A 12,451-nucleotide genomic window follows, 5' to 3' on the forward strand; every position below is an offset into this window, starting at 1 on the left:
CCTTGAATATTATCTATATTCTTGATCAATTGAACACGAATAAATATATATTCCTTATTTTAGTTATCTTTCGTTTACATTTACTGAGCTGTCAAAGAAGAGTGTTTTTATTATTCCTTAAAAAAAATCATTTCAAACATACAGAAAAAAATACAAAATATTAATTTATTGCAAACAAACGGGAAAATAAAAATATTACCTGCAATTTTAATTGGGAAACTCAGCTTACCTGCACAAATTATAATTACTGTTTGTTTTGACTACACTTAATTTTAATAAGACACTATTCCTTGAATGCCTACATTTTTTTACCTGTATTTTGTCGGCAGATCAAAAGGTGTAGGCATTCAAGGAATAAACCGTATCAACTTGGAGATATATGCTCCGTATGCAGACGCTGCTGAAATGTTGCTACATAGAAATGGAATGTTCACAATTAGGAAGCTGAAATCATCTCTTTTGTCTTTATGGCTTATGTCTTTGTAACTGATCAGCCAAGGATTTATATCCTTGGAGCCATGAGTTTTTTTAAAGTGCCAGTCTTTGGCGGTAAAAATCAGGCAATTTAGAAAAATTTCAAAACATGACCGAAAAAAACCCACCGACCTAACCATCCTATTTTGAAGTTACCTTCATCCTGGGTAAGACATGGTCGGTCTTTTGTTTCTGCGTGTCTGGTAATTCGAGAAGTCTCTAGATAACTTTTGGTTAGAATGATAGCGAATCACGGAGTTAGCTCCCCTTAATTGTTAATTTCTAGTGCATTTCAACCAAATTATATCTTAAAATACCAGAACAGGAAAAGGAAACGAATGTTATATTCGTGCACCATTATACAATTTGAACATAACTTAATGTAAACTTGAGTGAGTTTTTGTTTGTCATGTTTTCACCACTGCCGGATTCTTAGCGGCGCAGATTGGCACTTAAATATCAATATTTGATAAATCTGAGATTACTGTGTTAAAGCAGAGACTTTCTATACTAGATAGAAAGGCCTTGGTTAAAGTCACTGAGTCTCAGTATAAATGGAAGAAATCGGAACAATGTGGATCAATGTGCTTCTATACTTTTCATGAATAATAATCTGTTGGATTAACGTTAATAACGTCAGACACATATAATACATGTACATGTATTATATGTCTATGATAACGCGTTGTTTTCATTTTTTGGACATTAGAACATATCGTAAGGTTGAATTGGTTTCAGAAATTGCAACTGAGACTATTAAACTAGTCCCAGAATGCAAATACTGCGCTTTATGACCGCCTTGTTGTATTTTACCAAGGAATTGTATATTTAAATATACAATTCCTTGATTTTACGGAAATCATTTGTGTTATTTCCTCGTTTGTCCTAGATTTTACTTTCATGGGATGCAATCACTGACACGTTTTAAATGCTTCAGATATGAATATTTTGTAAATAATCAAAATTACATTGATTACTCAAATCGGAGAGGAAAACATTGCCAGTAAGGGGAAACAACTCCTTACTATAATGCAACCGCCATGTTTATGCGGGGAAGACCGAGTTTTGTGTTTACAAAAAGGTTGATTTAGCGGATCGTATATATCAGAATGACACGTAAGTCTGCCACATAATATTTCATAATATGATCATGCGATCTATCTATATGACAATAATAATCGCACTGTAAAAACTATTGTAACCAGACGACCAAAAAGTTGTGCTATTGAAAATTATTGAAACGAAATCGCAAGATACTTGCGATTTCAACTTTTTTCAAGAAAATGAAATAAAAAGATAAACTATTCTATTTTTGACATATTATCCATAACAAATGGTGTATAAAGTTCTACTACTCGATATTGATTGACAAAAATAAAATCAATCAACAAAATAACGAGTTTGCAGTTGCATGTTGACATTGTTGTTGTTCTATTGATATGCTAATCAAACACCACCTCACAAATTGTTTACCTCACAGTCATGACGAAACACAGAAATAGTTCCTACTTTAAGTGTTGGCAGAATGTAAGTGAATAATACCCTAGATTTTATTATATAATTTACATTGTCATTGCTTGATATAGTCATGTATATTTTTTACAAAAATGTACCATGTTGTACTGTTGTATACTCTCAGTCATTGTTTAATTGTCAGGTCAATATTAAATCTTTGCACATGGTAAGCATTATTGCTCCTTTCATAAAGGCAACCAAAGTGATTTTCAGTTTCGAATCCAGAACTTTTTATAAGGGGGGCCCACTGACTGACCCAAGGCCCCCCCTCTGGATCCGCCTATAAACTTTTAAGTATATTTACTCATATATTTTTAATCCATGATCATGACCATAAAAAAAACAAAAGACTGGACAGCTTTGTTTGAAATAATATACAGTTTGTATATAGATATAAGAAGATGGGGTATGAGTGCCAATGAGACAATATGTCTGATTATATGAAAAGTTTGTCTCATAGTCATTTAAGTAAAGTATAGCAAAGTAATCTTTATTTTAAGTCGGTTGCATATATAAATATCAATAACAAGGAACATGAGCTCTTAATTAGAGCTCTTAAAGGATTATGTAGTATTTTTGTACCTTTTGTTGTTTCAATGCTAAACATGGAAATTTTAAAGAAAATCCAGCCGTTCCCTTGTACTCTAATGTTTGACCATTCTATGCTTGATAGATAGAGCATTATTGCATGCAGTGCTAGCAATGATTTCCTTAGGACAAGATTATAAATAAAAATATTGGTTATGACAAATATAAATATGGACCAATTCAAGTACACCTTCTAGGGTGCACTCGACTTTAGTGACTCGGCACAAGGTTTTTTAGAATGTAAAGGTTGTTTAGGCCTTTTTGTAAATAACAAACGCTAGCACATCATGGACAAACAAGTGAGCAATCTATGTTATAAATTTTATAACGAAAATCTCTGTATAAAGTCTGTGAATTTTCTTCAAAAATCTTATATGCTTTTTGCACCACATTATCCCTATTTTCTATTTAATGCAATGAAACAATAAATAAAATATAGCTTTGAAAGGAGTTTCCCCTTGGTACATGTATATGTGCAAAATGGCTAATCTCTAATATTCATTATCTTTGCTGTTTTGATATTATTGCACTTTGAAAATTTCAATTTTTTTTCTTCACATTTTTAAATTTTGGTTGTTGCAGATGCTGTTCTGATTGCAGAGGTATGTGAAATGGAAAGAAAGAGATACATGTACATACAGAGACTGTTTGAATTTAAGGTGTAAGTACATATACATGTATGATATAATTATTAGAAATGACATATCAGCTTATCAGTGAATGTACAAACATTTATAAGAGTTCTATATTTCAGTTATATGTCATTTGAGTATATAAGCAAGGCAAATGGACTTGTTTGTTAATAGTACATTAGTCATCTAACATACTTCTAGAAAATATAATTTTATTGGACTGTTTTCCTCTGTTGTATACACAATTGAATGAATCAGCAGTAACAATAAGACAATTTTATCTTCAGAGGTGGATTTAGAAAGGGGGCAGCAGGCTGCCAACCATTTTTTTGGAAAAATTTGGTTGATTATATAGAGAATCACTGAAACATGACTTGGTTCCCTCTTATGAAAATTTATGGATCTGCCACTGATCTTTATATAATTACATGCCAATTTTGTTTATTCTTTATTTATATTATCAAAATATCTATATGACTCTTCTCTTTTTCAGGTAAAAATGAGCTACATGTACAAGAAAAGATGTTGAAAATACCAGGTCTGGACCTTTGTGGCTGCATGGAATTAATTCTGAAATACCAGGAAACAAGATGTAGCTGCACAGCAGACATGGCAGATCTTTAAATTGCTAATAGGCATCAACTCAACATTTTCAAGCTGCATATAAAAGGAAAAGCATTCCTTTTCATAGAATCCAAGAATTTTTTAACCAAGTCAAGTGGTTATTAGACCTGTTATCATGAAAATACTAACATATATATTAGTATTTACAGTCATATGTAATATCCCAAATATAAGAACTATTTGGTATGTGTGACTATCTTTCTTCCCATGTCATGTTACATGTATGCTCAGAATATTTTAATGTCACAAGGATATGAAATGGATAAATGATATATTGTCAACCATTTAAATAAAACAGACAGGCTCACATATAAATTAACTGTCTATGTGAAAGTTCAAGTTGACTAAAATTGTCTAGAATTAAAAAAAAACAAATATCCAAAAGTACAGAATTGCCTTTCTCAGAAATTTTGTATGTTTAATAGAATGATACTTGTAGCTTCTATTTTCTTGGATCTGTATCAATATAAAATAGGGAGATGTGGTATGATCGCCAATGCGACAACTTTCCACCAGAGACCAAAGAAAGTGTTAGAAAATACAGGTAACAGAAACTGTTATGTATGGCATTGTGTAGCAATCTATGAAAGAGACAAAGATTACAAAGTGTAAAATAATTCCGACAAGATAACCAACCATCAAGGCTTCCTCTTAAACCAGCCAACTCACTGAAACTAAACATAACAGCCAATTACAGTCATATTCACAATAGGTACTATTTTGGGTCAACAGAGAATTCAAAATAGCCAGGAAAGGCAATGAAAATTAGAATTAGAACTCAATAGGATATTGACTTGGATTATTTTCAACTAGGTTTAATACAAATGGTCCCAGTTTTCAAGAACAAATAAAATGGAATCAAATAATCCAGGAATATTCAGTCTGTCCAACACTTTTGAAAATTTGTTTTCGGTGCTTTTAATCACAATATGTTATGTTCAAGCAGAGACATAATACATGAAAAAGTAGTTAGCTGGTTGTTTTGAGGGATTGAATTCTGATCTTGGAACAAAAATATAAAAAAAAGAATGACACGAAATAAAGTAAAGTGGGGAATCCAGTTTTTCAAACTATGTACATACAGTTTGTATTTGAGTTTTTGACTTATTGTTTTAAGTGTTAATAGTGCTCATTATGTCGCAGTCACACTAGGCCACGATCGCACTACGATCTCTGAAAAAATGCAAATTTTGACGATCGTAGTGCGATCGTGAAGATCGCTGTAAGGTCTTGATGAGGTCTTCATGATCGTGATGAGCGTGGCCAACTTTGAACATGTTCAAAACAATCGTGGTGCGGTAGTGCCGAAATCAGGTCGTAGTAGAAGCGTTGCGAGAGCGCAGTAAGGTCGTGGTAAGATCGCAAAGGTCGCTGTACCATCGTAGCGAGAGCGAAGCGTAAACGCGAATCTAGCCCGAGAGATTGCGCTACGATCTCACAGCGACGTTATTACGACCTCACTACGACCATCACGTTCTCCCCGCGACCAAACAACGCTTCTACTACGACTATACCACCTCTATACTACGCTGATCAAAACCATAATACCATTGGCTGATCCAGACGTGGGTTCCTGGGGTTGGAATCCCCCTTTTTTTGGACGATCAATGCATTTGAATAGGGACATATGGTTGGAACCCCCCCTCTTTTTAAAATGGCTGGATCCGCCCCTGAGTACGATTCTAGCACGCTCATCAGAGGCGGATTTAGAGGGTTTACCAGGGGGCCCGGCCCCCCTTTTGTGGGAAAAATTTGGTTGCCCGTTATATAGGCAATCACTGAAGCATGACTGGAGCGGGCCCCCTCTTAGGCAGTCAGTGGGCCCCCCTTATGAAAATTTCTGGGTCCGCCACTGCTCATGCCGTCCTCATCACGACCGTCTTACGACCCGACTACGTTCATACTACGACCATTTCGAGTTCTAGCCATGCTCATTGTCATTGTCACATAAAATATATAAAAGCTCTCCGTGTTTTGTTTGTCTGTATGTAATTTGGACCTCATGACCCTAATATCCAACAGCTCAACCATGCTTTACACATCTGTATCATTTCCCGTGGGTATCATTCCCACTTTTGTTCAATAAAATATCGTCAGTTGATCTGGATAGATCAGCAATACGTTGTGATTCAGGTTGGATTGCTTGTTCCGACATCTGTACTGGATCAGGATTCGTACCAGAGGCCCCTCTGACTACATTTCCCCCCACCACCACGCCCACGAGTTCTGGTAGATATGGATCATGATGTTGACGTTATTGCTGAGGGCGTAGTTAGATCGCGGTATGAACGTGGTAAGATCGTAGAATGATCGTGGTAAGAGCGTGCTATAATCGCAGAAGAAGCGTGGTAATATCGTGTGGCGATCTGATAAATCGTGATATGGTCGTTATGAGAACGTGATAAAGAGTAGTGAGATCGAAATAATCGTAGTGAGGTCGCAGAATAAGCGTGGTGAGAACGTGGTATAATCGTATCAGATCGTTGTAGAAGCGTAACGAGGACGTAGTAGCATCGCGAAAACAACGAAAATCTACATTTCAAGCCGCTCTTATCGCGACCTCACCACGATCTGAATTTATTTTAGATCGCGGTGAGCGTGATGCGATCGTGGTCTAATGTGACTTCGGCATGACATGCATCTGCCTGCTGAGATTACTCAATTGAAATCCACGCTAAGAAAACCTACAAATAATTCTACTGCCTATTTCCTCAAATTGAAAAAAAAACCACCTAAACACAATGAAACCCGTGAAATCATCGGCAGATCCAGGGAGTGTTCCTGGAGTCGGAATCCCCTTTCAAAATGACTGGATCCTCGCCTGGAATTAAAATATCACAGGTTGTGGTCAAAGGGTGGATCTATCCTGTTAATTAAATAAATGAAAGGATAATAGATAGTACAGTCTGATTTTTGTTAGATGTATTTCTATTTGATTCCATCTGATTTTTATGGTTTGTTCTTATATTGGAATATTCTACCAAAGCCCTGCTCACATGTTTAACCCCTCATTCTGTATGAGCCTGTCCCAAGTCAGGAGCCTGTAATTCAGTGGTTTTCGTTGGTTGCTGTGTTACATATTTGTTTTTCGTTCATTATTTTGTACATAAATTAGACCGTTAGTTTTCTCGTTTTGCATTTGTCATTTCGGGGCCATTTATAGCTGACTATATATGTATTTACGGCTTTGCTCATTGTTGAATGCCGTACAGTGACCTATAGTTGTTAATTTCTGTGTCTTTGGTCTCTTCTGGAGAGTTGTCTCATTGGCAATCATTCCACATCTTCTTTTTGTCAAGACTGCGACTTTTGTCGCAAAAGCGAGACATAGCGATCCTACATTGCGGCGTCCACAAATATTCACTCTGTGGTTACAGTTTTTAAAATTTTAATAACTTTCTAAAACTATCATCGATTTCTACCAAACTTTGAAGGAAGCTTGTTTATGATCATAAGATAGTATCCAGAAGTAATGAAATTTTGTAAAAAAAATCCTGTTTATCCGTATTTACTTATTAATGGACTTAATTTTTCTGCCAGTAAACATTACATTCACTGTGTGTTAAAAGTTTTTAAAACTTGGATAGAAGCTTGTTTATAATCAAAAGCTAGTTTCTAGAAGGAAATTTTATAAAAATTTATTTTCTGTTTTTCCGTATATTACTTATGTATACATGGACTTAGTTTTCTCCCAGTTAACATTACATACAGTCAGCAGTTAAAGTTATTAAAACATTTATTAGATTCAAACCATCCTGGATTTTAACCACCGTTCAGTTGGACAGAATAAAAAGATAGTATCTAGAGGAAAAAATTCAATAATTTTCCCCATTTTTGTTGAGCCTGCTACTATAACACTATTACAACAAAACTTAAAGTAGGCGAGACACTGGGTTCCGCGGAACCCTTATGAATTTTTTCTATAAACTCTTTAATATATTTTAATGATAAAAGTCACAATAATGTTTTTTATGTACATATTACAAGTATATGATTTCATATTGACAAATACAGAGTGGTCCTAAAAATAAAGAAAACTGGAATAAAATATTCTGTTGTCTAAGGTGCTGTAATAAGCACATACTAACAAGCCGCTTTTGTTGTAAATAGATAAATAGTGCATCCTTTTATTAATAGAAGAAAAAACAATAAAAGATGAAGACGAAAAAAATTAAATAATCATCACTGACTCTAGAGTAACAGAAGTTAAGAACTATCGAACAGTTGAAATACAACACCCTGGTGACACGTTCAAAGGAGCATTGCAGTTAGAATGCAAATTACCTGTCATCAATTCGTTAATATTGTACAAAAATATGTGCACAACAGAAACATATAAATTTAAGGTCTTTTTTTTTAAATGTTGCCATTTTATAATCATATATGCCTATTATCCCTATTTAAACATGTGCATGGCTGTAATTAATACGCGTTAGTTAGTAAACATAACTGTATTGACCTTTTAATTTTAGAATAATAGAGTTCAAATATATCAATATTCATGTTATAACTTATTGTCATTTTGACGTAAATGTTTTTAAACCAATGGCAAGATACGATTTATTTTTCAATAACCTCTGATATTTACTCAATTGATATGGTAAAGTTCCAACAGGTTCGAATAAGATCTTCCCAGCATATTATCATTGGTTTCCCTCCCCTTACTTATATTCCCCTGACATTGCTTTATATTTTTGTAACTCTCATCTCTATTTCTGCTTCAACGTCTTCAATATTTGCAACATGTGGAACGAAAAGACACAATATATTTGCTGATGGTTAAATGTAAGTTCACTTAAGACGGCCCTATTGTCGAAATGCGTATCTTCCGAGCATCATAACTTTTTCATGACTGTGTAGTGTGTAGGAGGCACACCACTAAATGGTATCGGGTCCGTTCGCTCCCAATACACGTTCGCATCCTACACGTTTGCACCCCACACGTATGCAACCCACACGCTCGCTGGGTTCGTTCGCACCCTATTTTTATTCAGGTTGAATTAATATGAGGCAGGCGTTACCTGTGAAAGGGGACAAAGTCTGTATACATTATTTTTTAAATCATTCAAGCATATTTTAACTTCAGAATCTGTTAAAAAAGAATCAGAAATACGGAAACGTTTCCGATGTTGGTCCTGTTGTTAGGGATTTTAGTTGTGACGTCATTTTCAATGTAAACAAAGAAACGCTATGATTTCAATAGTATGTTGATTTTTATATTGATTGATAGTTTTATTGAATTGCTTTATGTTATAAGGCACTTTCCCATAATATTTTACTCAAATCCCGAGATAAAGGATACCGGAAAAGATTTCTGCGCAGATGCGGGAAAATAAAAAAAGTTAGAAAAAAAAAAGTTAACGATCTTTAATAAAAATTAAACACTGGCTACGATTATGTTGAAATGTAGCAATAATAAAAAAGTTATTGTAAAATATTTGAATCTTATTGCAGGAATGCAAAGTTGGATTAGGAACCGATTAATTACGAACGTAACAATAATATTTGTATCTACGGCTATGTTGCGTTATTGTTATTTTAATGCACTTCAATATATGCTGGGACTAGTAGTATGTATTAAAATAAAACTTGAAAACTTTTATTCGTAAACACTGCAATGCTACAATATTGCATACATTTTTTTAATTTTATTTAAACTGATGGCAACTTCTACACATCCAGTATATGCTTTTAGAAGGATGTTTTAGTCCGATGCATTTTTGGTGAAACCACTGTAGGCAGCCATTTCAAATGAGTGATGCAGCAATGTGCACGTGGTTTTGCAAACTAAAGTATAAAACAGTTCCACTGTGCAATATCCTTTTTTGAAGTTAAAGTAACTTTCAATGTCTGCCATGCTTCAGGTGAAAAATATTTTTTATTCTTGAAATGTTTATATTTTCGTCCAATTTTTTTTTTATCAATTCATTTCTGCCCATTACTGATGTTACAGTACAGAAGTTTGCAGTATTTAAGTTCACTGCTGTCAGACTTGTCTTTTGATGTATCAATTTTTCACTAACTGCGTTTGTATAAAATTTGATTCTTGATATTGTTTTAGTTAAATGATTCTTAAATAGATACATGTAGAAGTGAACACTTTTCTTAGAAACATCAAACCATTGAACTATATTTTTTGCCTTTGGCACTACTAAACTGTAGTATTATCTCGAAGAACATTAAAACAATTAATACTTAAAAACTATTTAAACATTTTTTGTTGAATAATAATTATTATTATTAACGTTACAATATACATGTAACATTAAGAACTTTAAAATGAAAATAACTTTTGTCTATTTCCTGCATACTAATTTGATGTGTCCAACAATGAAATACAAAATTTCTCTGCTATTTAAGCAGTCACGATCGCTACTTTATTTTTTATCCTTCTTTGCGAAATGAGAGACTTATGGACTAATGGATGATGAATAAGCCACTTCACGGTTATTGCAGCCATATTGAATAGGGGGCAGATTTTTTGGATAGAGGTGGAAAAAGTAAGAAAGTAAGGGAAAATCTATGCATTTTTCCAAGCAACTGTTCTGTTTCAGTGAATCATTTTCACCTCCTTCAAGAAAATCGTCCCCCTGTTCAATATGGCTGCAATAACCGTGAAAGGGCCTTTTAATCTCATACAAAACAAAAGGGCAATCATCCACTCTAGTAATGGTCAGTGAATAGGGCAATCATCCACTCTAGTACATTGTAGTAGTCAGTGAAAAGGGCAATTGTCCTCTCTAGTAAATAGTAATGGTCAGTGAATAGGGCAATCATCCACTCTAGTAATGGTAAGTGAAAAGGGCAATCATTCAATCTAGTAATGGTCAGTGAAATAAAAGGGCAATCATCCACTCTAGTAATGGTCAATGAATAGGGCAATCATCCACCCTAGTAATGGTCAGTGATTAGGGCAATCATCTCCTCTAATAATGGTCAGTGAAAAGGGCAATCATCCACTCTAGTAATGGTCAGTGAAAAGGGCAATCATCCACTCTAGTAATGGTCAGTGAATAGGGCATTCTTCCACTCTAGTAATGGTCAGTCAAAAAGGCAATCATCCACTCTAGTAATGATCAGTGAATAGGGCAATCAAGCACTCTAGTAATGGTCAGTGAATAGGGCATTCTTCCACTGTATTAATGGTCAGTCAAAAGGGCTGTCATCCACTCTAGTAATGCTCATTGAAAAGGGCAATCATACACTCTAGTAATGGTCAGTGAATAGGGCATTCTTCCACTCTAGTAATGGTCAGTGAAAAGGGCAATCATCCACTCTAATAATGGTCAGTGAAAAGGGCAATCATCCACTCTAGTCAAGATGTCCAGGGTAGTCACTCTAAGAATATTTCCTAACTGCTGGAGTTTTGGCCAGTAACCTCAAAGTCAAAATCATAGTTACATGTACATTGAATTATCCCAACCTGTTGAGAGATGCCACCTATCTTGTCTTTTCTTATTTGATGTACGAATCCATAATTGGTGTACTTTCACAGTTTTCAGAATATTGTATATGTAACACAACTATTCGAAAGAACTTTATTTTACTTAATTTAAAATTGAATGTATGATTAACTTTCAGTGGATACCACATAAAGTATAGCATCATTTATATTGGATGAGAAAACCTGTGTTCAACCTATGATATGTTGGAATGGTGCAGATCCGTATGAGAAAACTTTTCTTTATATATATAGTTATATCAACAGTTTCATTCATATGGTTTTATTCAAGCTGTGGTAAGTATTAAGTTTTACACACACAAAAAAAGTTGAAGGCCTAGAAACATGAGAAAATTTCTAATTAGTCCCCTACCGACGAAGTGACGAAGTCGAAGGGGACTTTAGGTGTGCACTCCGTCTGTCTGTCTGTCTGTCTGTCTGTCTGTCCGTCTGTCTGTCCTTCTGTCAGTCCGGAAAATCAGCTTTCCACACTTTTTTTCTTTATGCTTGAAGATATATATTGATTTGATATTTGGTATACTGTTTTATCATGACAAGTTACAGATCAAGTTTGAATTTTGTTCCGGTCTGATAATTTAGTCCAGAGTTATGGACCATAACTCTGGACCATATCTAATGTTAGAGTACTATGTTAAACCATATTTCTATACAAAGGGAGATAACTCATTTTTTAAAAGACATTCATTGTTAAATTATTTGAAGAATTTTTTAGCAGGTTTGTTTGTTATTTAGTATAAACTAATTTTCTGAATGCTATATATATATATAAAGAAAAATTTATGAAGAGAAATCCTTTATTTAGATAATAATCTATTTTTATTAATGTATATATTTCAATACATTACATTGTGTAGATAAATGTTGTTGACATTTTATAGATAAGTTACAAATCGATATTAGTTTGTGACAAATGAAAGAAAAAATATTTGGAACTATTAATTATATTTGATTATAATTTGAAAATAGATATACACTGTATTACATCATATCTAATTTTAGAGAACTATTAAACATATCTAATGTTTTTTTCACTCATATAATCAGTTTTCCACACTGTTTTTAGTCATGCTTGAAGATATTGACATGATATTTACTTTTTGTTTACACCATGACAAGTTATAGAACAAGTTAGCATTTTGTTCCAGTAAAACGAATT

General features: G+C 34.0%; 1 protein-coding gene and 1 long non-coding RNA gene across 3 annotated transcripts in view; both read left to right on the forward strand.

The window, feature by feature from the left end:
- The first annotated feature begins 1,472 nt into the window (after window positions 1–1,472).
- On the forward strand, window positions 1,473–4,276 carry LOC127699176 (uncharacterized). Its single transcript, XR_007981121.1, has 3 exons — window positions 1,473–1,590; window positions 3,160–3,238; window positions 3,703–4,276. It is a non-coding gene; the product is annotated as an uncharacterized LOC127699176 (long non-coding RNA).
- A 4,235-nt stretch (window positions 4,277–8,511) lies between these two features.
- The window catches only part of LOC127737537 (galactosylgalactosylxylosylprotein 3-beta-glucuronosyltransferase 3-like), a 154,906-nt gene continuing 150,966 nt past the window's right edge, over window positions 8,512–12,451 (forward strand). For both annotated transcript variants that reach the window (XR_007999662.1, XM_052248355.1), the window contains exons 1-2: window positions 8,512–8,618; window positions 11,415–11,571. Coding sequence is in view for 1 of the 2 variants with exons in the window: in XM_052248355.1 (XP_052104315.1) it covers window positions 11,487–11,571 (85 nt within the window). In the remaining variant the exon portion in view is untranslated. The remainder of the gene's footprint in view (window positions 8,619–11,414; window positions 11,572–12,451) is intronic.

This window comes from Mytilus californianus, unplaced genomic scaffold, assembly GCF_021869535.1.
Source record: "Mytilus californianus isolate M0D057914Y unplaced genomic scaffold, xbMytCali1.0.p SCAF_4, whole genome shotgun sequence".
In the NCBI taxonomy this organism is placed as follows: domain Eukaryota; kingdom Metazoa; phylum Mollusca; class Bivalvia; order Mytilida; family Mytilidae; genus Mytilus; species Mytilus californianus.